Source organism: Mobula hypostoma, chromosome 5 (assembly GCF_963921235.1).
Source record: "Mobula hypostoma chromosome 5, sMobHyp1.1, whole genome shotgun sequence".
In the NCBI taxonomy this organism is placed as follows: domain Eukaryota; kingdom Metazoa; phylum Chordata; class Chondrichthyes; order Myliobatiformes; family Myliobatidae; genus Mobula; species Mobula hypostoma.
In genome coordinates this window covers 71,991,880-72,018,439 of record NC_086101.1, presented here as the reverse complement: position 1 = coordinate 72,018,439, position 26,560 = coordinate 71,991,880, and the positions used below count along the sequence as shown (strand labels likewise).

Genomic DNA, 26,560 nt, shown 5'->3' with positions numbered 1-26,560 from the left:
TGAAGGCTCATCGCAGAAGCCCAGAATAACTCTATGATTTTATAGATGAAACGTGCTGCCACCACAGTGCACTGGTTGTAATTAGTTGATAGTGAGTCATTCATGTAGAAGCTTTGTCTTGAATTGGAGATTTTTGAGAATGTGACCCTATCAAGTGCTTACTAGTGTGCGTCCTCAACACTACCTGCCCCTCCACCTATCTTTGTATCGTCCGCAAACTTTGCCACAGTGCCATCGATTCCATTATCCACATCATTGCATATAACATGAAATGAAGCGGTCCCAACACAACCCCAGCAAAACATCATTTGTCACTGGCAGTCAACCAGATTCGGCCTCCTTTATTCCCACCCTTTGCCTTCTGTCAGTCAACCAATCTTCTATTCATGCTGGTATTTTTCCTGTAATACAAAGGGCTCTTACCTTGTTCAGCAGCCTCATGTTATTATAAACCTTCTGAAAATACAAGTAAACAATATCCACTGATTCTCCTTTGTCTATCCTGCCTGTTATTTCCTCAAAGAATTCCAACAGTTTTGTCAGACAATATTTTGCAATAAGAAAACCATGCTGACTTTGGTCTGTTTTATCATGTGCCTCCAAGTTCCCAGAAACCTCATCCTTAATAGTGAACTCTTAACATCTTGCCAACCATAGAAGGATAAATGGCCTATAATTTCCTGACTTTTCCCTACTCCATTCTTAAAGAGTGGAGTGAAATTTTCAATTTTCCCATCCTTTGGAGCTATTCCCGAATCTGAAAAGATCACTACTAATGCCTCCACAATTGCTTCAGCTTTCTCTTTCAGAACCTTGGCGTGTAGTCCATCTGATCCAGGTGTCTAATCTACCTTAAGATCTTTCATCTTCTGAAGCACCTTCTCTTTAGTAATAGCAACTACACGCACTTCTGTCCCTTGACACTCTTGAATTTCTGGCATACTGCGAGAGCCTTCCACAGTGAAGAATGATATAAAATATTTATTGAGTTTTCTGCAATTTCTTTGTTCCCTATTATTACCTCTCCAGTGTCATTTTCCAGTCACCTGATATCCACTCTTGTCTCTCTTTTACTCTTTTTATATCAGTAAAATCCTTTGGTATCCACTTTTATACTATTGGCTTGCTTACCTCCATATTTCATCTTTTCTCTCCTTATTTATTGTTTTTTTAGTTTCCTTCTGTTGGTTTTAAAAGCTTCCTAATCCTCAAGTTTTCTGCTATATTATATGCCATCACTTATATGCTTTTACGCTGTCTTTGACTTCCCTTGTCAGCCAAGATTGCCTCATTTTTCCTTTAGAATATTACGTATCTCTTCTTAGTGAACAATCTGTCCTGCACCTTCCTTATTGCTTCCAGAAGCTCCAGATTCCAAGTAAATTTATTATCAAAGAACATATATGTCACCATATATAATCATGAGATTTGTTTTCTTGTGGGCATACACAGTAAATCCAAGAAACATAATAGAATCAATGAAATACCACACCCATCAGGATGACCAAGCAACCAATCTGCAAAGTACAACAAACCGTACAAATACAAAAGAAAAAGTAATAATAATAATAAATAAGCAATAAATATTGAGAACATGAGATGAAGAGTCAATGAAATGAGTCCATAGGTTGTAGGAACAGTTCAGTGATGGGGGTGAGTGAAGTCATCCTCATTGATTCAAGAGCCTGATGGTTGAGGGGTAATAATTATTCCTGAACCTGCCAGTGTGGGTCCTGAGGCTCCTGTACCTTCTTCCTGATAGTAGCAGTGAGAAGAGAGCATTGACTGGGCAGTGGATGCTGCTTTCCTGTGACTGCCCTCCATGTAGATATGGTCAATGGTGGAGAGGGCTTTACCCACATTGGACTTGGCAGTATCCACAACGTTTTGTAGGATTTTCCATTCAAAGGCATTAGTGTTTCCATTCCAGGTCATGATGCAACCAGTCAATCAACTCTTCATGACGCATTTATAGAAGTTTGTCAAAGTTTAAAATGTCATGCTGAATCTTTGAAACTTCTAAGGAAGTAGAGGCACTGCCATGCTTTATGCTTTCTTTGTAATGGCACTTATATTCTCGGCTCGGGCCAGATCCTTTGAAATGATAACACCAAGGAATTTAAAACTGCTGACACTCACCACCTCCATCCTCTGATGAGGACTCGTTCCAGGTTCCTCCTCCTGAGGTCAAAAATCAGCTTCTTGGTCTAGCTGACATTGAGTGAGAGGTGGTTGTTTGTGGCATCACTCAGCCAGATTTTCAGTCTCGTTGCTATATGCTGATCCATTACCACCTTTGGATCGGATAATGACAGCAATGTCATCAGCAAACTTAAAACTGTTGGGAGAATCTACTTCACCCTAATATTTTCCATCCTATATTTTGCACCCTAATATGTCTTAGGGAGAGTTGTGCCAGATATGGAAAAAATGTGGTTGGGGCTACCAGTATGTGACCATCACTGTGCTTCTCCATATTGTCTTGAAATTTGTGTCTGAACTTCCTGTAGTTTGTTTCAAATTTATCATTCTTCTGCTTTTGTTTTCTCACTTCAAATTCAAGTTTAGTTTATAGTTTATACCAACAAACGAAATAATGTTCCTTGGACCAAGGTGCATAACAGTGTATATAACACACGTGCGTAACACAGAAAGTAATATTACTGCAAATAAGGTAACAAGTAATAACAAACACAACAAAATCTGCAGATGCTGGAAGTCCAAAGCAACACACACAAAATGCTGGGGGAACTCAGCAGCCCTGGCAGCAATACGGAAAAGAGTAAACAGTTGTCGTCTCAAGACGAGACCCTTCTTCAGGACTGGAAAAAATGATGAGAAGTCAAAGGAGGTGGGGGGAGGAGGGAGGCATACAAAGTAGGTGATAGGTGAAACTGCGGGTACCATAGATCAGCGGTCCCCAACCACCGGGCCGCAGAGCATATGCTACCGGGCCATGAGGAAACGATATGAGTCAGCTGCACCTTTCTTCATTCCCTGTCACGCATTGTTGAACTTGAACATAGGATTGCCAACTGTCCCGTATTTGCCGGGACATCCCGTATATTGGGCTAAATTGGTTTGTCCCTTACGGGACTGCCCTTGTCCCGTATTTCCCCCGCTAAGGTAGAGCTTTCCTATGAAACCTTTCGTGCCGAAATGGTGTGAAGCAAAGAAGCAATTACCAATAATTTATATGGGAAAAATTTTTGAGCGTTCCCAGACCCAAAAAATAACCTAACAAATCATACCAAATAACACATAAAACCGAAAATAAATAACGCTAACATATAGTAAAAGCAGGAATGATATGATAAATACATAGCCTATATAAAGTAGAAATAATATATGTACAGTATAATTGGGAAGATGAAGGCAAAACCGATTTGTGGGGGAAAAAATCGGCACGTACATGCATGCACACATCACATGCGCAGTCACGCATGTGCACACAGGTGCCCACGCAAGGCAAAAAAGGTTGGGGACCCCTGCCATAGATGTTGCCTGGCCTACTGAGTGCCCCCAGCATTTTGTGTGTGTTGCTAACCAATAATAAGATGCATTTGCAATACAAGTTAAAAAAATAAATATAATGCTACTGGCACTTCATATGTGATGTGACCCTGGTGGTGGCAGTGAGTTCAATAGTTCTTATGGACTAGGGAAAGAAGATGTTTCCCATCCTAACAGTTCTTGTCTTAATGGTATGGTACCTGCTGCCTGATGGTAGGGAGTGGAGATTGGTGGACGGATGGGAGAGATCCTTTCCAACGATAAGGGCCCTGCTTGCACAGTGCTGCTGATGAATATCTTAGACAGGTGGGAAGAAACTCCAATGATCCTCTCTGCCATCCTTGCAATCCTTTGTAGGGACTTATGGTCAGGTGCCTTGCAACCCCTGTGGCAGATGGTGGTGCAGCTGGTCAGGACACTCTTGATGTTGCTCCTTTAAAAGTTGGTTAGAATGGATGGGGGAATGGAAAGGGGAGCCTTGTTACCTCAATCTCCTCAGGAAGTGGAGACACAGCTGTGCTTTCTTGACCAAAGGGATGGTGTTGAGGGACCAGGTGAAACCATCCAGAAGCTTGGTGCTCCTAACTCCCTCCATGGCGGAGCTGTGTATCTCAGCAAGGAGTGGTCAGCCTGCACCTTCATAAAGTCTGCAATCATGTCTTTGGTCTTGTCCACATTAAGACTCAAGTTGTTGTACTTAGCACCAATCTACAAGCCACTCTACCACCTCCCTGTATGCCATCTCGTTGTCATTGTTGATGAGGCCAACAGCTGTCGATTTGGTTTGAACTTGATCTGGTAGTGCAGTCCTGCATCAGCAGGGTGAACAGTTGTGGGCTGAACGCACAGCCCTCGGGAGTGCCACTGCTCAACATGATGGAGCTAAAGATGTTTCTGCCAACATGGACTGACTGTGACCTTTCTGTCAAGAAGCCCAGGATCCAATTACAGAGAGAGATGTTGAGACCCAGTGAGGACAGTTTACCCACTAACTTCTGAGGAATTATCATATTAAACACCGAGCTGAAGTTGATAAATGGCATCTTGGCATATGAGCACCATTTCCAGATGGAACAGGACGGAGTGGACTGCAGAGGCAATAGCATCATCAATGGACTGATTTGAGTGATAAGTGAACTGGAAAGGGTCCAATGTAGCAATAAAATAGTTCTTAATGTGATCCACAATCAGCTGCTCAAAGCACTTCACTTTTGTTAAGGTCAGCGCCACTGGATGTTAGTCGATGAGGCTCGTTACTGTTGCTCTATTGGGCACTGAGATGGTAGTGGCTGCCTTGAAGCCAGGGCACAGTGGACTGTTCCAGAGAGATGTTGAAGATATTTGTTAGAACCTATGTTTACCGGATTGCACAATCCCTCAGCACCCATCCAGGTATGTTATCAGGCCCCACAGCTTTATGGGTGGGTTGACCTTGGCTAAGGTTTTCCTCACTCAGCTGTGTCCAGACAGAGTGCCTGCTCCTTGAGTGGGGTGGGGGGTGGTGGAGAGGGCAGATTGTTCCATGCATCAAACTGAGTCTAAAAGACATTCAGCCTGTCAGGAAGAGAAGCGTCACTGTCATTGATATGCAGGATGGACCGCTATTCCGTTATGGTCTGAATGCCCTGCTACATGGTGCCTCACGCCTTCAGTGTCACAGAAATGCCTGTATATTCTCTTGTTCAGTTAGGACCCAAATTTCTCTTTTCAATTTTCTACTAACTCTTTCGTATTGACTTTACTGTGTGTCACAGTTTTCCATTTGCTTCCTCACTTGTTCAGTTAACACGCAAATTTACTCTTTAGGTCTTTCACTGTCTTTATCATGCTAACTTTTATAACTGAACATGTTCTCTCCTTCTTAGTTGAGATAAGGCTGCTAGCTGTTTTCTTCATTCTCTCAGCCATTCTCTGGATCTTACCCTGTGCCCTTTTAATATCATCTAGCAGCTAAATTCCATTACACTCAGCACTGATTTCTTTCCAGTTGGAATACTTCATTTAGGTAAAATCCCAAACCCTCACTCATCTGTTCACACATAACAACCAACAGTTCCACTCCTCCTTTTCCTGCAGTAGGTTTCTTCTCTAATTTGCCCATGACTTTGAATCCTCTCATACTTCAAGTGTAGATATAGAATAATTGTTCACTTACTGGGGTTGTATAGCCTGAAACAAAGGAGTCTGTAGTCAAAATCAATAAATTGCACAAGTGAAATTCAAATGCTTCACACCAAATCATCACATTAATAGACTATTCTCAGACAAAAAGTGCTGTTTAACTTCACTTAAAAAAGAACAGAGAGGAGGAGAAGATCGCTGAGCTTTAACTTCACTCTTAGACTTCCTTTAAATAGTGTGTTGAGACAAGAACTTGCTGTTTCTCTTATGATTAGGAAACTAAGGAGGAAGGTCTTTCCTCCTGATTAATGTACATACTGGAACTTCCTGTCTTATCTGGGATTCTTCCCATGCTTAATCTCATCTATCTTCTTCCTGATGCTAAGCTGTTAAATCTGGAGATGTTGTCCAGAAAGTCCTTCAGGAGTCACGAATGATGTGCAAACTTGTGGTTACAGCTGCTGATTAGATATTTATCATGGTACATGGCAGCCTGTACTAGCAAGCTAGGCGAGTAAAGAAAAGTAACAAAGGAACTAAAGCACAAGCTTTCCTTTTATACTACAAACCAGTATGGACCAATTTAGATAAGCATTCGTGAACATGTACTGATTGATTCACAGACAAAGAAACTATGAAAGTATAGAACCAAATAAACTCCAAGTTTATAAACAGGAATGTACAAACGTATAAGGAAAGCCAAAACTGCAACGAAAAACACAATAAAAATAAAAATCTTGACCCTAATCCAACAATACTTACTTAAATAAATAGACATCCGTTAGTCTCATAAGACCATGGATTTGCCCCTTGGAAGGTTTCCATTTGCAGGTCTGGGCAAGGTTGTATGGAAGACCGGCAGTTGCCCATGCTACAAGTCTCCCCTCTCCACGCCACCGATGTTGTCCAAGGGAAGGGCATTAAGACCCATACATCTTGGCACCGGTGTCGTCGCAGAGCAATGTGTGGTTAAGTGCCTTGCTCAAGGACACAGTATGCTGCCCTAGCCAAAGCTTGAGCTAGCGACCTTCAGATCACTAGACAAACGCCTTAACCACTTGGCCACGCGCCAACACAATACTTACTTAAAAGGGCTAAAAATAAAGGATGAGAGGACTTAGGAATGGGACTAGCTAAACTGGTCTTCCATAGAAATGGCATTACTTGTGAGCAACAGTAACCCTCCTGCCCAAATTGTGGTGCTGAACTAATTAAATTGGTAATTAAATGCTTAACTAAGCTATTCCCTTCTATACCATACCCTCTATTCTCTGCACAATCATGTGCGTATCTAAGAACCGCTTAAATGTCACTTCCATGTTTGCCTCCAGCACCATCCACAGCAGCTCATTCCAGAAACCCACCACTCTCTGTGCAAAAAGCCTGTCCTGCACTCCACCTTTGAACTTGCCCCCTCTCGCATTAGATGCACGTCCTCTAGTGTTACCATACAGCCTTAGGAAAAAAGTATCAGCTGTCCTGTCTGCCTATGTTCTCATAATGTTATAAACAGGTCACCACTCAGCCCCTGCCACTGCAGAGAGAACCACACAAGTTTGGCTAACCTCTCCTTATAGCACATGCCATTTAATTCAGGAAGCATCCCACAAACCTTTTCTGACCCCTGCAAAAGTCGTCATGTCCTTCCTGGTGACCAGAATTGAATGCAATTCTCCAGATTTGGCCAAACTAGTGTTTTCTAAAGCTGCAACATAGCTTCCAGACTTTCGAACTTTAGTGCCATAAGAAATAAAGGCAAGCATGCCATACTCCTCCTTTCCTACCCTATTAGCCAGTGCAACCACTTTCAGGGAGTTGGTTATGTAATGATTTTCATCAGTTTTGACCTGGTTGGTTATTTCAAATGTTAATAATTTTTTAAGTATTAATGTCTATTTTAGTACTTTTTTGAAAATCAACAAACTGCATATCCTGAAAAATCTCAAATAAAAACAAAGCATTAGAAGCTCAGTAGGTCAAGCAACATCAGTAGAAAAAGAACAAAATAAATGAATCGTTATATACCATGAGAATCCAATCTTTTGTTTCTGGACATTTTAGAAGCAAAAACTAATTAACTACTATCTTAGAACATGTAAAGCTCTTTGGTGAAGCAGTTTTCTGAATACATGTTGTTGCAACTATGCTCAATGGGAAATAACTGGCTTTCATTACTTCACGTGATTTTCAATTCGCTGTGTTTCTGTAGCATGTATTTTGAAAATCAGCACTATAATATTTGTGGAACATTGATCTTGAACAAGCTTAATCACTTCATTTGATTGTCCGTGCTGCCAGATTGTTACAATTAAGCATTTCATTTGAGAACCCTTAATTCCTGAAAGTGTACTTTGTTAGAATCAGCTCTCAAATTCTAATTCGTATATTTTTTTAAACAGCTGAAAGCATGTCCTGTCAAGACACCAAAGAAGATTATAGAACCTCAATGTAAGATCTATTTATACAACTATGAAATATTTATGTATCAAAGATCTCTCTCTGTACCTCTAACCCTATCTATTATTTTTCCTGTATCTTCCTCTTCCAGAACTTCAGCTGATCTCTCTCTCGTCCGCTGTTCACTTTGCCCTAATCCCTAGTTTCCTATTGCAAACCAATCCTACTTTCTTCCTCAGACTACTCTGCTCATTTCCTACAACCCGCAGTCTTCCATGATTATTTTTGCTTCATTACATTCCTTTCCCTGACTAACTTATCCTGTTTATCTTTTCCCCGCCAATCTTCTGTCAATTATTTTTCTTAACTGATCATTCCTTTTAAAATGAACCCCTGTCACTTTCTCCTGCATTTACACACTCTGCCCAGTAGATTATCACAGAAAAGAACCATTTCTCACGTGCAGTACTTGTTCTGCCATATGCTATGCTCAGTGCATTACTTTCAGTGGAATATAGCAGCGGTCCCCAACCAAAAAACAAGCAAAGCATGTGCTACCAGGCCGCGAGGAAACGATATGAGTCAGCTGCACCTTTCCACATTCCCTGTCATGCACTGTTGAACTTGAACATAGGGTTGCCAACTGTCCCGTATTTGCCGGGACATCCTGTGTATTGGGCTAAATTGGTTTGTCCCATACGGGACCGCCCTTGTCCCGTATTTCCCCCGCTAAGGTAGAGTGTTCCTATGGAACTTTTCGTACTGAAATGGCGTAAAGCGAAGAAGCAATTACCATTAATTTATATGGGAAAAATTTTTAAGTGTTCCCATACCCAAAAAATAACCTACCAAATCATACCAAATAACACGCAAAACCTAAAATAACACTAACATATAGTAAAGCAGAAATGATATGATAAATACACAGCCTATATAAAGTAGAAATAATGTATGTACAGTGTAGTCGGGAAGATTAAACCAAAACCAATTTGTGGGGAAAAAAAATCGGCACATACGCACATGCGCACGTCACATATGCACACACAGGTGCCCGCGCAAGGATTCATGGTCATGGTAGTCTTTCTTGGGGTAAACACAAGTGTCCCGTATTTGACTGCTACTTTTGTCCAATATTTGGGAGTGAGAAAGTTGGCAACCCTAACTGTAAAAGACATGTTGAGGTGAGTTTAACCCTACTTGAACATCGCCCCCCCCACCACCCCGTGGTCAGCCGGTCCGTAAGAATATTGTTAATATTAAACTGGTCCATGGTTCAAAAAAGGTTGGGGACCCCTGGAATATAGTACCTTCATTGCCTGGAATGGGGTGTCTAAAGGATATTACAACAACGTGTGTCAGCAAAGTTAAAGAATTTCTTTCTGACAGTTTCTTAGTTCTCTTCAAGTCTGGCAAATGTTATTTTTATCCATATAAAATATAGGTATGTCAAATTGATTTTATTCACTTTTTGATAACTTCACATTTAATATACTTATCTATTTCTCACTGAGCTGTTTTCTTTGATTTTTATAGGTTGGAAGTTTCTTGTAAATTTCTAGAATAAATTAAAGAGGTATTAAATGAAAATCAAAATCTGTAAATGCTGAAATTCTGAAGTAACATAGAACATAGAAGATGAGAACAGGAACAAACCATTTGCCTTTGATAGAACATTACACTACAGTACAGGCCCTTTGGCCCACCATGTTGTGCTGACCTTTTAACACACTCTTAAGGTCAATCTAACCCTTCCCTCCAATATAGCCCTCCATTTTTTCAATGATATATGTACCAACCTATCTAGTCCCTTGTATCTCTGCCTCTGCTACTATCCCTGGCAGTACCCCTAGGGTTATTCCCACTCCCTTTCTTTAGCAAAGGAATAATATTTGTTGTCTTCCAATCATGTGGTACTACTCCTGTGGCCATTGAGGATGCAAAGATCATCATTAACTGTGCAACGATCTCTTGCCTCGCTTTCCATAGTAAGCTGGAATATATACTGTTTGGCCATAGACACTTATCTTTCCTAATGCTTTTCAAAGTTCCAATTCATCCTTGTTCTTAAACTCAACATGTTCTAGCATATCAGTGTGTTTTATGCTGTCCTCACAAACATCAAGGTCCTTCTCAGTTGTGAATACTGAAGCAAAATATTCACTAAGGACTTTACCAACCTCCTCAGACACCAGGTATACTTCCTCTTCTGTCCTGTCCCTGATCAGTCCTACCCTCACCCAGTCAGCCTCCTATTCTTCACTTACATGAAGAACGCCTTAGGGTTTCCTTTAATCCTACTTGCCATAAACTTCTCATGCCCCCATCTAGTTCTTGTATGTCCATTCATATCCTTTCCTGGTTGTCTTGTTACTCTCTAGAACTGTCTGATCCTTGCTTCCTAAACATTAAGTATAATGTTGTTTCTAAATAAACTAATCCTTGCTACCAACACAATGTTCATATTCCTCCATTCTGTACAAATTCAAGTAGCGACCTAAGAAACTGTTAAATACCTCGATTGTATTACCATCCCTTGTAGCACGTTCCAAGCACCTATCGCTCTGTGTGTGTAAAAAAAACAAACTTGACCTGCACACCTCCTTTGAACTTACCCTTTTTTACCACGAATACCTGCCTCTAGTATTAGACATTTGACACTAGGAAAATGATACTGGTTGTCTATCTATCTATGCCTCTCATTAATCTTATAATTAATATTATAATTAATCTCTCAGGTCTAAGTTTGTCTAACCTCTCCATATAGCATATAACCTTTAATCAATGTAGCATCCTGATAAACCACTTATGGACTCTCTCTTGAGCTTCCACATATTTCTTACAGTGCAGTACTCCAAACATAATACTCCAGGTGCAGTCTAACCAGAGTTCTACAAAGCTGTAAAATTACTTCTCGCTTCTTGAACTCAATGCCTTGACTAATAAAAGCAAGCATGCCATATGTTTCCCATACTATTAACTTGTGCAAACACTTTCAGCCAACTATAGACTTGGGCCCCGAGATCCCTCTGTACCTTGATGCTGTGTAGGATCATTAACTGTATGCTGACCCTTTACATTTGATCTGCTAAGGTGCAAAACCGTATATTTGGCCAGATTAAAATCCATCTTCAGCTCTCCTTCCATAACTCCAACTCATCTATATCCCTCTGCATTCTTCAGCAATCTTATGTGCTATCCAGAATGCCACTAACCTTTACATCATCTGCAAACTTCATAACCCATCCATCCACGTTATATATATATCATAAAACTGGAGTCCCAGTATAGATCCTGTCAAACGCAAGTAGTTACAGTCCTGCAGCTAGAATAAATCCCATCAGTGACCTCCCTCTAATCAAGCCAGCTCTGAAACCAAATGCCCAAGTCACATTGATCCCATGCATCTTAATCTTCTGGATGAGTTTACCGTAGACCAGGGACTTTATTAAATACCTTCATAAAATCCATGTAGAAAGCATTTACAGTTCTAACTTAGACAGTGATCCTGGTCACCACCTCAATAAACTCAAGTATGTTTGGCATTCAAAATACTAGAGGAACTTAGCAGGCCAGGCAACATCTATGGAAAAGAGTAAACAGTCGATGTTTTGGGCTGAGGCACTTCATCAGGACTGCAAAAAGGAGACAAGAGGTCAGAGTAAGAGGGTGGGGGCAGGAGAGGGAGAAGTACAAGGTAGTAGGTGTTAGGTGATATCGGTGGGGGGGGCGCTGAAATAAAGAGCTGAGAAGTCAATTGGTGAAAGAGATACAGGGCAGGAAAAGGGGGAATCTGATAGGAGAGGATAGAAGGCCATGGAAGAAAGGGAAGGGGGAGGAACACCAGGGGGAGGTGATGGGCAGGTAAGGAGATAAGGTGAGAGAGGGAAAAGTGGACGGGGAATGGTGAAGGGTGGGCAATTACCGGAAGTTTGAGAAATCAATTTTCATGCCATCAGGTTAGAGGCTATCCAGATGGAATATAAGGTTTTGCTTCTCCAACCTGAGTGTGGCCTCATCGTGGCAGTAGAGGAGGCCATGGACTGGCATGTCGGAATGGGAGTGGGAAGTAAAATGAAAAATGGGTGGCCACCAGGAGATTCCATTTTTTCTGACAGACAGAGCACAGGTGCTCAGCGAAGCGGTCTCCCAATCTACCTTGGATCTCACCGATATACAGCAGGCCACACCGCGAGCAGATGACCTCAACAGACTCATATGTGAAGTGTTGCATCATCGGGAAGGACTATTTGGGACCCTGAATACACAGGAAGCCATTTCGGGAGCACTGGATACAGTAGATGACCCCAACAGATGCACAGGTGAAGTGTTGCTTCACTTGGAAGGACTGTTTGGGGCCCTGAATAAAATACAGGAGGCCATACCTGGAGTATATCAGTGGGACCCGAAATAGATTGGGAGACCATTTCGCTGAACACCTCCCAGAAAAAGCAGGATCTTCCAAGTTGCCACCCTTTTCAATTTTACTTCCCATTTCCATTTTGACATGTTAGTCCATGGCCTCCTCTACTGCCGCGATGAGGCCACACTCAGGTTGGAGGAGCAAGATCTTGTATTAACCTCCAACCAGATAGCATGAACATTGATTTCTCAAACTTCTGTTTGTTGCCCTCTTCCCCCACCTCCATTCCATTTCCCTCTCTCACCTTATCTCCTTAATTGTCCATCACCTCCCTCTGGTGTCCCCCCTCCTCCCATTTCATCCATGGCCTTCTGCCCTCTCGTATCAGGTTCCCCCTTCTCCTGCCCTTTATCTCATTCATCAATCAACTTCCCAGCTCTTTACTTCACCCCTCCCCCTCTCCCAGTTTCACCTATTACCTACTACCTTGTATTTCTTCCTCTCCTGCCCCACCTTCTTACTCTGACCTCATCTTTTTTCTTCAGTCTTGTTGTAGGGTCTCGGTCCAAAAATTTTGCCTGCTTACACTTTTTCATAGATGCTGCCTGACCTGCTGAGTTCCTCCAGCATTTTGTGTGTATTATTTTGATTTCCAGCATCTGCAGATTTTCTCTTGTTTATGTTTGTCATTCATGACTTACTCCACATAAAGCTATGTTAAAAAGTCATATCCCTAAGGGTCTTCTCCAATAGATTACCTACCATGTTTCAGTTCAGAAAGCCTTCATCTAAAAGAAATATTCAATTTTGTGGTGTTCAGCTGAAGTTTTACATAAGTCAAGAAGGGTTTAATGGGCAGTCAAACAACTGACAAATTTGTAAATCTCCGATATTTAACACAAATTAAACAGAAGTTAATTTGGGTGGCACAGAAGCACCACTGCCTCACAACACCAGAGCCTTAGGTCAGATCTTGCACCTTGCACATTCTCCCTGCATGGATTTCATCTGAGTGCTTCAGTTACTGTACCTCCCACATTCCAAAAACATTTGAGTTGCTGTATATTAATTGGTCACTGTAAATTGCCCCCTCCATGTGTGTAGCTGAATGCTAGAATCTGTGAGGATATGAAGTGAATGTGGGGAGAATAAATCAGGGATTAAAATGAGAATTAGTGTGAAATCGGTGTTTGATCATTGTTCAAGATAGGACAAGGCGCTTGTTTTCCAGCTGTATCTCTCAATGACAATGTATTCTTTTCTGAACTCACTGATTTTTAGAGTTGGCTGTCCGTAATTTGATGCTTATCTTCAGCAAATTTCAAATTTGATATTTGTCTTGGCTCTAGTAGTACATTTCATGGAAGTGACGATACTAATAACTTAGAAGATAATAAGTCATGAGATAAGATTGTGTTGGTTATCTTGCTTCTAATTTCCATTATGAAAACTGTATGATGTTTCATATGCACAGGTTGGATGGACTAATTCGGTGTTATTAATCCTCAAGAGTAATTGGAAAAAATACTCAAGTCACAATGGGAATTAGGAAAGCCCGAAGGGGCCATGAAAAGTCCTTAGCAAGTAGGATTAAAGAGAACCCAAGGCACCCTGAACATAAAACAAGAGCAAGAGGGTGACTGGAGAGTGGGTAGGTCCTCTCAAATATGAAGGAGGGAACATGCGCTTGGAGCCAGAGTATGTATGTTCTCCTTGTAACCTGACTAATCAAGTGCCCATCAATCTCTGCATTAAGTATTCTCAATTGCTTGGCCTCCACAGCTATTTGAGACAGATTCAGTACACTCTAGCTGAAGAAATACCTCCTCATCTTTGTTTTTAAATGGATGTCCTTCTATTCTGATGCTCAGCCCTCTGGTCCTACACTCACCCACTATAGGAAACATTCTCTCCATGTTCCTCTATCTAGACCTTTCAATATTCAATAGATTTCAATGAGATCCCCCCTCATTCTTCTAAACTCCATGTGAGTACAGTCCCAGAGCCATTAATTGCACTTCATACATTCATCTTTTCATTTTTGGATTATTCTTGTGAACCTCCTTTTCATTTTTGGATTATTCTTGTGAACCTCCTATGGACCCTCTCCAACGCCAACATAGCTTTTCTTAGATAAGGGGCGCAAAACTGCTCACAATACTCAAAATGAATACTAACATTGCATTAGCATTTCTCACCACTGACTCAGCCTGCAAGTTGACCTTCAGGTATTCCTTCATGTTCAGAAAATAGTTTACGCTTTTGTTCCTTCTACCAAAGTGCATGACCCATATTCTGGGCACTGTATTCCATCTACCAGTCCTTTTCCCATTCTCCAAATCTAAGTCCTTCTGCAGTCTCATGCTTCCTCAACACCGCCTGTCCCTCCATCTAATTTCATATCGCTCTTGTGAAATTGGATTCCGGATTTCCTCACTTGCAGACCCCAGTCAGTTAGGATTGGCAAAAACATCTCCTCCACAATCTCTATCAGCACAGCTGCACCACAGGGATATGTACTTAGCCCCCTGTTCTACTCGCTTACCCTATGACTGTGTGGCTAAGTACAGTTCCAACACCATATACAAGTTTGCTGATGATGCCACTGTTGTGGGCTGTATCAAAGGGGGTGATGAATCAGCATACAGGAGAGGTTAAAAATTTGGCTGAGTGGTGTAATAACAACAACCTCTCACTCAGTGTCAATAAGACCAGTGAATGATTGTAGACTTCAGGAGAGGGAAACCAAACATCCATAAGCCAGTAATCATCAGAGGATCAGAGGTGGAGAGGGTCAATAACTTTAAATTCCTGGGTGCCACTATCTCAGAGGTTCTGTTCTGGACACATCATGTAAATGTAATTGCAAAGAAAGCACAACATCGTCTCTACTTCTTTAGGAGTCTATGGAGATCTGGCATCTCATCAAAAACCTTGACAAACTTCTCTAGATTTGTAGTGGAAAGTGTATTGACTGGCTGCATTACAGCCTGGCATGGGAATACCTATGCCTTTGAACAGAAAAACCGAAAAAAGGCAGTGGATTTGGCCCAGTATATCATGTGTAAAGCCTATAGAGCCACTGAGCACATCTACATGAAATGTTGTCATAGAAAAGCAGCATCCATCATCAAAGGTCATCACCACCCAGGCTGTGATCTTTTTTTCACTGCTGCCATCAGATAGAAGGTACAAGTGCCTCAGGGCTCACACCACCGGGTTCAAGAACAGTTGTTAACCCTCAACCATCAGATTCTTGAACAAAATGAATAACTACACTCATTCTATTTCTGGTGTTCTCACAACTAATGGTCTCACTTTAAGGACTCTTTATCCTGTTATTTCATGTTCTTTTTATTGCTATTTATTTATATTTGCATTTGCACATTTTGTTCATCGATTCATTGTTCTATAGATTTGCTAACTATACCCGCAGGCAAAAGAATATCAGGGTTGTATGTGGTGACATGTATGTACTCTGACAATAAATTTTACTTTGAACAAACTTGGCCAGAAAGCCATCAATTCTGTCATCCAAGTCATTAACATATACTGTAAAAAGAAACGATCCCAACTCCGACTGCTAGTCACCTACAACCAACCAGAAATGTCTCCCTTTATTCTCATTCTTTGCCTCCTGCCAATCAGCCAATCCTCTATCTATGCTAGTATCTTTCCTGTAATATCTTGGGCTGTTAACTTGTTAAGCAGCCACATGGTGGCACCTTGTCAAAGACCTTTTGAAAATCCAAGTACACAACATCAACCGATTCTCCTCTGTTATTTCCTCAAAAAATTCCAACAGGTTTATCTTTGGTCTATTTTATCATGTGCCTCCAAATACCCTGAGACCTCATCCTTAACAATCGACTTCAACATCTTTCCAACCATTGTATGCAGGCTAACTGTCCTATAATTTCCTTTCTTCTGCTTTCCTCCTTTCTTAAAGAATGGAGTGAACCATGCTTCCATAATCTCTCCAGTCACCTCTTTCGGAACCCTGGGATGTAGTTCATCTGGTCCAGGTGACTTATCTACCTTCAGACCTTTCAGCTTCCCTAGCACCAGCTCCCTATTTATAGCAAATGCACTCACCTCTGCCTCCTGACACTCTCAAAATTCCAGCATAATGCAAGTGTCTTCCACGGTAAAGACGAATGTAAGATACTTATTTTGTCAGCTATTTCATTGTTTCCCATTGTTACCTCTCCAGCATTATTTTCCAGCAGTCTTGTGTCTCGTTTACTCTTTATAAATTTGAATAATACTTTTGGTACTCTCTATGATATTATTGGCTAGTTTACCTTCATATTTCATCTTTTCTGTCCTTATGGCTTTTTTAGTTGCCTTCTGTTGATTTTTAAATGCTTCCCAATCTTCTAACTTCCCATTAATCTTTTGCACTATTATATGCCCTCCCTTTTCCTCTTATGTTGTTTTTGACTTCCTTTGCCAGCCATGGATGCAGAAGCCTGCCTTTAGATTACTACTACTTTGTGCTCAATCTAGCCACTGCTGTTCTGCTGTCATTATGCTAGTGTGGACTTCCAATCAATTTTGGCCAGCTCCTCTCTCATGCCTATATAATTCCCTCTATTCTACTGATCCATCTGACTTTAGCTTCTCCCTCTCAAATTGCGGGCTTAAGTCTATCATATTATGATCACTGCCCCCTAAGGGTTTCTTTACCTAAGCACCCTAACTCAAATTTGGTTCATAACACAACACCTAATCCAGAATATTCTTTCCCGTAGTGGGCTCAACCATAAGCTGTTCTAAAAAGCTGTCTCATAGACATTCTACAAGTTCTCTATCTTGGGATGCAGCACCAACTTGATTTTCTTAATCTGCCTTCATACTGAAATCCTCCATGACTATCCTAACATTGCTGTGTTGACATGCGTTTTATATTTCCCTTTGTAATTGGTAGCCGACATGCTGGCTACTATTTGGAGGCCTGTATATAACTCCCACCAGTGTCTTTTTATCCTTACAGTTTCTTAACTCTACCCACAAGGTAGATTCTACATCTTCCAATCCTATGTCTCCTCTTTCTAAGGATTTGATTTCATTTTTTTTCCAACAGAGCCACCCTACTCCCTTTACCTACTTGCATGTCCTTTCAATACAATGTGTGTCCTTAGCTCTCAACTATGGTCTTCTTTGAGCTATAACTCAATGATGCCCACAATTTCATTCTAGCCGATCTCTGACTGTACTACAAGAGAATCTTACCTTCGTCCATATGTTCTGTGGATTCAAATATAACAGTTTCAGTCCTGTATTTTTTTTATTTTGCCCCCATCATACACTGGAACTCATCCACTGACTGCTGTTTTGCTTTCATCTGCCTGTCCTTGCTCATAGTCTCATTGCACACTGCATCTAGTTGTATACCAACTGCTCCATCCTCTGCCATATCACTCTGGTTCCCATTCCCTGCCAATTTAGTTTAAAACCTCCCCAACAGCTCTGGCAAACTTGTCCACAAGGATATTGGTCTCCCTTAGGTTCAGGTGTAACCCATCCCTTTTGTACAGGTCATAACTTCCCCAGAAGAGATCCCAATGATCCAGAAATCTGAAGCCCTGCTCACTGCACCAGTTTCTCAGCCACATATTCATCTGCCAAATCGTCTTATTCTTACCCTCACAGGCAGCAATCTAGAGATTACTACCCTGAAGATCCTGCTTTTCAACTTTCTACCTAACTCCCTAAATTCTCCCTTCAGGACCTCCTCCCTTTTCCTACCTATGTCATTGGTGCCAATGTATACCAAGACTTCTGGCTACTTGCTCTCTCCCTTTAGAATGCTATGGATCTGAACCAAGATGTCCCTGACCCTGGCACCTGGGAGGCAACATGCCATCTGGGTGTGTCTATTATGTCCACAGAACCTTGTGTCCACAAGGAATCCCCTATCAAGCAATCCTCTTCCTTCCCCTTCCCTTCTGAGCCACAGCACCAGATTCAGTGCCAGAGACTCGGTTGCTCTGGCTCCATCCTGATAGGTTGTCCCCATATTGGTATTCTTATTACGGAGGGTAACAATCACAGGGTACTCTGCACTGGCAGCCCATTTGTTTGCTCTCTCCTGACAGTCTCCCAGGTACCTGCCTCCTGCAATGTAGGGGTGACTCCCTCGCTGTAACTCCTATCTGTGACATCCCCAGTTTCCCATATGAGCCAAAGGTCCAAACTGCAGTTCCAGTTCCTTAACACTTTCTCTGAGGAGCTGTAGATTGGTACACCTGGTACGGATGTGGTTATCCAGGAGGCCGGAGGTCTCGCAAAGTTCCCACGTTGCACACAAAGGACATAACACAGACCCTGGAGCCATTCGCACTGCATTAACTAGGCAAAGAATGAAGAAGAAGAAACTTAATTTACCCAAGCCTGTTTTTGCTGAAGCTTGTTAAGCCAATGCCTCCCCACTCTTTACACTGGTCTTCTCCAACAATGGCTGCTCTGCTTATCTTTTATTTGCCCTTGGTAACTAATTGCGATTTGATCGGGCTACCAGAAAAAGCAGAAAGCATGCGAACGCTCCTTTTTAAATCTCTTGCATCACCCTGTGTGTAACCTCTCTCGATTCGGTTGGGTCACTAGAAAAAAAAACAAGAAAAGAAAGCTTGAGGATTTGAATTCCAGCATTGGGAAGTTACGTTGCAGCTTTATAAAACTCTAGATAGGCTGAATCTGAATTATTGCATTCAGTTCTGGTCTGCCCATTATAGGAAGGATCTGGAGGTTTTGGAGAAGGTTCAGAAGAGGTTTACCAGGATGCTGCCTGGATTAGAGGGTATGTGCTATAGGGAGAAGTTGCACAGACTTCTCTGAAGTGGAAGAGACTGAGGAGAGATCTGAAGGAGGTTTATAAGCTATGAACACAGAATAGACACCCAATATCCTTTCCCAGGGTTGAAATGTCTTATGCCAGAGAGCATGCATTTAAACTGAGAGGGATTAATTTCAAAGGACATGTGAGGGGCAAATTTGCATTAAGGGCTCGCCTTTACTTGCAAGCTAGTTCATAAGTGACAATAGAGTTGGTTGGAGAGAAACACAGAAAATGTGCTAGGGCGAGTTTAAACTAGGTTCTTGGCATCAGTGCTGGTGTGAATGCAGAAGGTCCAGCCATATTGTTTGGATCCAGGATGCCAAAACATTAAATACTGAGACCATAAGAACATAAGACATAGGAGCAGAATTAAGTCATTCAGCTCACTGAGTCTGCTCTGCCATTCCATTGTGGCTGATTTATTATCCCTCTCTGCCCCATTCTCCTGCCTTCTTCCTGTCATCTTTAACGTCCTGATTAATCAAGAACCTATCAACCCCCACCTTGATTATACCTAATTAACTAGTCTGCACAGCTGTCTGTAGTAATGAATTCCACAGATTCACCACTCTCTGGCTCAAGAAATTTTTCCTCATCTCTGTTCAAAATCAATTTTGAGGCTCTGCCTTCTGGTCCTGGACTCTCCCACTATAGGAAACATCCTCTCCACATCCACTCAGCATTCGATAGGTTTCAATGAGATTCCCCCCTTCATTCTTCTAAACTCCAGTGAGTACAGATCCAGAGCCATCAAATACTCATCATATGTTAACCCTTTTATTCCTGGGATCATTCTTGTGAACCTCTTTCCGACCTTCCCCAATGCCAGCACATATTTTCTCAGATTAGGGGACCAGAATTACTCCCAATACTTCCATGTGTGGTCTAACCAATAGCTTGTATATATAATTGGAGTTTTGTCCACTCTAACTTCACAAGAATGTGACCATAGCTGGTTAAACCATCTTTCTCCTTATTTTTCAGGAAAACAATATGCTCTGTCCCATATTTTCTTGATTTATCTTTTCTTTACATGCTTTCCACTTTTGTTGTGTACTTTATCTTATCAGCTGATTTGAACATAATTATGAAAATTAGAAGTTGTAGATTGTCATTGATCATTAGCCATTGTACATCAATAATTGCAGAGTAAGTGACAAGGGTATGAGTGAAGATATAACTGCAAATGCTGCAGAGCTTCTACTTCTACAAAAAGTAAAAAATAGTCCGGTCTGAGCAACAATGGAATTATCAAGTCTTGAGGGTACAAATACATGCATGAGGGATTTTAGTTGTAATGTTGGGGCAGAGTTGAAAACAGACAAGGAGCCAAATAGTGTTGGAAACAGAATGGATACAAGATGAACTACTTGTTTATATATATGTATATTATATTGAAATTGTAGAGTTACCAGCACTGTTTCTCCTAACTCAAATTCTCTTTGTCTTCATCTGTCATACTACAAGCTGGTTCAGAAACAATTAGTAAAATATTTTCTTTTTCAGCTATTAAACATCTAAGAGAAGTATCAATCTGCAATGAAGATCTTAGAAAAGTTATGCAAAAAAATCCAACAATTTTGGAGGAATTGCATAAAATAGTTGAGCAAAATTTGGCTGAAAAGTTAAAAAACCTTGGGATAACACCGGTAAGTAATTCCTGCTTCTAACTCTAAAAATATGGCTTTATCTCAAAAGGCTTTCTCGAATGTTGCTCCACTCTCAAGAAGTGAAAAAGGCAGAAGAAAGGAAATTATAGGCCAGTTAGCTTGACCTCAGTGGTTGGGAAGATATTGGAGTCAATTGTTAAGGATGTGATTTCAAGATATTTGGAAGCACATGACAAAATAGGCCAAAGTTAGCATGGTTTCCTTAAGGGAAAATCTTGTCTGACAAATCTGTTAGAATTCTTTGAAGAAATAACAAGCAGGATAGATAAGAAGAATAGGTAGACGTGTATTTGAATTTGGGTGATGGTTGGCTATGATGTTTTTGTTGCCATTTGTGCGCTTTGTTTTTATTTGAGTGGGGAGCGGGTTTGATTTTCAAGCTGCCACTTGTGTGATTTGTTTTTGTGCGTGATGGTGGGGTGGTTGATGTTTTCTTGAACGGCGGCCATAGCGTTTTGTGGTTGTCTGGAGAAGGCAAATCTCAGAGTTGTAAACTGCATACACACTTTAATAATAAATGTACCTTTGAAGCTTTTCAGAAGGCCTTTGACAAGGTACCACGCATGAGGCTACTTTATGGCTTACAGCTTACAGTCATACAGTTTTATATATGTATAAAAGTTGGTGTAGGAGGGAGGGCATAAGATTTTTGGATCATTGGGCTCTCTTCCAGGGAAGGCAGGAACTATACAGAAGGGACATTTCGCACCTGAACTAGAAAGGGTGTAATATCCTAGCAGAAAGGTTTGATAATGCTGGACAGAGAGGTGTAAACTAGAGTTGCAGGGCGATGGGAACCAGAGTGCCAGAACAGTTAGTGGAGAAGTTGTGGTGGAAGATGTTGGTAAGATCTCAGACAAAGTCAGGAATCAAAGGTTGAGCATGGTGTGACTAGTGTCCTGAGCTGCCTATATTTCAATGCCAGAAGTATAACAGTGCTGAAGATGAGGTAGCTGGTTTACAAACAGAAGCAATGGGTAGTGAGGAGAGGTTGTTGATAGGGCAAAATTGCAGTCCACAGTATAAGTTGCAACAAAAAAGGAGGACAAAATTGAAAAGGTTGTATATAGGACTGAAGGTGTTGTATCTGAATGCATGTAGTGTACAGAACAAGGTAGATAAACTTACAGCACAATTGCAGATTGGCAGGTATGATGTTGTAGGCATCACTGAATCATGGCTGAAAGATTATAGCTGGTAGCTTAATGTCCAAGGATGCACATTGTTTCAAAATGACAGGCAGAAAGGCAGAGGGGGTGGCGTTGCTCTGTCAGTAAAAAATGAAATCAACCATTAGAAAGAAGTGACATAGGGTTGGAAGGTATTGAATCATTGTGGATAGAGCTAAGGAACTGCAAGGGTAAAAAGAACCCTGATGGGATTTGTATACAGAGGCCCAAACAGAAGTAAGGATGTGGCCTACAAATTACAGATCAGCTATTCTAGATTGGGTGTTGTACAATGAACCAGAATTGATTAGAGAGCTTAAGGTAAAAGAACCCTTAGCAGAAAGTGATCATAATATGATCAAATTCACCCTGAAATTTGAGAAGGAGATGCTAAAGTCAGATGCAAAGTCAGTGGAGTAAAGGGAATTAGAGAGGCAAGAGAGAGGAATTGGCCAGAATTGAATGGAAAAGAACACCGGAAGGGATGACGGCAAAGCTGCAATGGCTGGAATTTCTTGAAGCAATTCAGAAGGCACATGATATATACATCCCAAAGAGGAAGAAGTATTCTAATGGCAAGCTGCACAAGTACGGCTAACAACAGAAGTCAAAGCCACCATAAAAGCTGAAGAGATGGCATATAATGGAGTAAAAAATAGTGGGAAGTTAGAGGATTGAGAAGCTTATAAAAAACAACAGAAGGCAACTAAAATGTCATCAAGAAGGTAAAGATGGAATATGAAATTAAGCTAGCCAATAATATTAAATAGGATACCAAGATTTTCTTCAGATATATGAAGTGAAAAAGAGATGTGAAAGTGGATATCAGACTGCTGGAAAATGATGCTGGAGAGGTAGTAAGGGGGACATCAAAATGGTGGACGAATAAGTACCTTGCATCAGTCTTCACTATGAAAGACACTAGCAGCATAGTGGAAGTTCTAAGTGTCAGGGGGCATGAACTGTGTGAAGTTACTGTTACGTACCCTGTAACTGGGTTGCCAAACCAGCAGAAATGGATCACTCAGTTGGAGTCTGGATTACTGGAACTAAGAAAGTTTTATTAAAGAAACAAGCAACACAGTACTCTAATCAAAAGGAAAATAAATGCAACAGTTCAGCAATGATAAACACACATGTACACAGAATTAGGATAACAGGATCAATCAAGCTCTATCGTCGTCTAGGGGTAACTGACCAATTTCAAAGTGACGCAAAGTTCAGTTCAATTGAGTTCAGTTCAGTTCACAGTAATCACTGCCGTGGCGATGGACAGTGGGGGGAAGGAGAGAGAGAGCAAAAACGAATGAATATTCAAACGGCTTCCACACAGACCTTCGATATTCTTCGCAGTCAGCTTTCGGACGAGCCCTTTGTGATGTCTTCTGAGGTCACCGACTGTGACCTCTCCGCTTCCAGATACGATCTTTCCTCAGTGGTGAACCCAGCACCCAAGCAAGGGCGGACACACACCAGGTTCCCGCCGATCGTATCTTTCCACCCTGTGCGTCTCTGGCTTGGTCCCGCGACCAGCCCTCCAAAGACTCACACCGACTTGTGGGAGACGCACCGCTTCCAGGGATCGTTACCTCGGGGTGTCATGTGTGTCCTGCCTTAGCGAACCTGTCCCTTTTTATCCCCCTGCTGGGGTATCGCCTGTCCATCACTTCAAACAGTTCAGGGTTCAAAGAGGAGCCGGTCTTGACAGCTCTCCCGTCTCTTCATTAACATCTCCAAATGCTGCTCCATGGTTTTCCTTATCTCTCTTTCTCCTGAAGATAGGTGGCAGACCAACTGCTGATCCCACTGGTGCCAGCACAGGACAGTTAACATCTTAGTCTATGTGTACTTTCGTCACATTACCATAACTAGAGAGAAGGTCATTGGGAAGCTGAAAGGCATCTGGACCAGATGGTGTACACCCCAGAGTTCTGAAAGAAGTGGCTGAAAAGTCATGGAGGCATTAGTAATGATCTTTAAAGAATCACGAGATTCTGGAAAGGTTCCATAAGACTGGAAAATTGCAAATGTCACTCCACTCTTCTAGAAGGGAGAGAGGCAAAAGAAAGGAAACTCTAGGCCTCAGTGATTAGGAAGATGTTGGAGTTGATTATTAAGGTCTCAGAGTACTTGGAGGTACATGATAAAATAGGCTATTGTTGGCATAGTTTCCTCAAGGGAAAATCTTGCCTGACAAATTTGTTGGAATTCTTTGAAGTAACAAGCAGGAAAGACAAAGGAGAAATGGTTGATCTTGTGTACTTGGATTTTCAGAAGGCCTTTGACAAGGTGCCACCCATGAGGCTGCTTAACAAGCTATGAGCCCATGGTATTACAGGAAAGATTCTAGCATGGATAAAACAGTGACTGACTGGCAAAGAGTGGGAGTAAAGAGAGTGTTTTCTGGCTGGCTGGCGGTGACTAGTGGTTTTCCACAGGGGCCTGAGTTGAGACCCCTTTTTACATTATCTGTCAATGATTTGGATGATGGAATTGACGGCTATTTTGCAAAGTTTGCAGATGATACGAAGGTAGGTGGAGGGGCAGGTAGTTTTGAGGAAGAAAAGAGGCTACAGAAGGACTTAGATTGCAAGAATGAGCAAAGAAGTGGCGGATGGAATACAATGCTGGGATGTGTAGGGTCATGCACTTTGGTAGAAGAAATAAAAGCGTAAGCTATTTTCTATAAGGGGGAGAAAATTGAAAACTGATGCAAAGTCTTCTTGCAGGATTCTCTAAAGGTTAACTTGCAGGTTGAGTTGGTGGTGAGGAAGGCAAGTGCAATGTTAGCATTCATTCCAATAGGACTAGGATATAAAGACAAGGCTGTAATGTTGAGGCTTTATAAAACACTGATGATGCCTACTTGGAGTATTGTGAGCAGTTTTGGGCCCTTTATCTAAGAAAGGATGTGCTCTCATTGGAGGGGGTTCAAAGGAAGTTCACAAAAATGATTCTGGGATTGAAAGATTTATTATATGAGGAGTGTTTGATGGCTCTGGGTCTCTACTCACTGGAATTAAGAAGAGTGAGGGGTGACTTCATTGAAACCTATCGAACGTTGAAAGTCTTCAATAGAGTGGATGTAGAGAGGATGTTTCCTATGGATGGGGAGTCTTAAGATTGGAGATCACAGCCTCAGAATGGAACGGTATCTTTTTAGAACGGAGATGAGCTGGAATTTCTTTAGCTAGAGAGTGGTGAATTCATGGAATTCGTTGCCGCAGGCAGCGGTGAAGGCCAAGTCATGGGGTATATTTAAGGCAGAGGTTGATAGATTCTTGATTAGTCAAGGCATGAAGGGATATGGGGAGAAGGCAAAGTGCATGACCATACACTTCCTGACACTATATTATATCTGCCACTTCTTTGCCCATTTTCCTAATCTGTCTATGTCCTTCTGTAGGCTCTCTACTTCCTCAAAACTACCTGCTCCTCCAGCTATGTTCATCTCTTCTGCAAACTTTGCCACAAAGCCATCAATTTTTATCATCCAAGTCATTGTCATATAAAGTAAAAAGAAGGGCATCCAACACAGACACTGAACAACAGAACACCACTAGACACTGGCAGCCAACCAAAAAAGGCTCCCTTTATTCCCTCTCTTTTCCTCCTGCCATTCAGAAACTGCCTTATCCATGGTAGTATCTTTCCTGTAATACTATGGGCTCTTAACTTGTTAAGCAGCCTCGTGTGTGGCATCTTGTCAATAGAAAAGGTTTAGAAGAATATGGACGAAATATGGGCAAATGTGCAAGGTTGGATGGACATCACAGATAGATATCTCAGATGTCATGGACCAGTTGGGGTGATGGACCTGTTTCTGCATTATACGAGTGTATGACTTTATCATGTACATGATTCCCTGAAGTTGACGACAGAGATAAATCAAGAGTTAGGACATTGAACACTACTGCACAGAAAAAAGCTTGCATTGTCTGTGCCAAACATGATACAGAATTCAACTGCAAACACGAGGAAATCTGCAGATGCTGGAAATTCAAGCAACACACTCAAAATGCTGGTGGAACGCAGCAGGCCAGGCAGCATCTATTGGAAGAGGTACAGTCGACGTTTCAGGCTCTCTTCTGCTCCTACATGATCCTCAAACCTTCATTCTCTACATATTCATCTGTTTAATAGCCTCTTAAATGCTAGTATCATATTTGCTTGCACTACTACCCTTTGAAAGTCCATTCTCCTACACTCCAGCAAATAAAACCCGAACCTATTCAACTTTTCCAAGGGAACATATGTAAGTACGCATTTGGATAGACAGGACCTTATTAGGCATAGGGATGATCCAAGTCCATAGTTCACTGAAAATAACTATGCAAGTGGATAAGGTGATAAAGAAGACATTTCGCATGCTGGAGTTAGGGGACTGGATGTATACGTATTTGGATAGACAAGGACTGATCAGGATAGTTTACATGACTTTGAATGTGGTAGGTCATGTTTGACCAATCTTATTGAGCCTTTCAAGGAG

General features: G+C 41.5%; 1 protein-coding gene across 1 annotated transcript in view; it reads left to right on the top strand.

Moving 5' to 3' along the window:
• The window catches only part of LOC134347317 (cilium assembly protein DZIP1-like), a 150,973-nt gene that overhangs the window by 67,549 nt on the left and 56,864 nt on the right, over window positions 1-26,560 (top strand). The window contains exons 7-8 of the mRNA XM_063049710.1: window positions 8,034-8,082; window positions 20,739-20,881. Coding sequence (XP_062905780.1) covers window positions 8,034-8,082; window positions 20,739-20,881 — 192 coding nt within the window. The remainder of the gene's footprint in view (window positions 1-8,033; window positions 8,083-20,738; window positions 20,882-26,560) is intronic.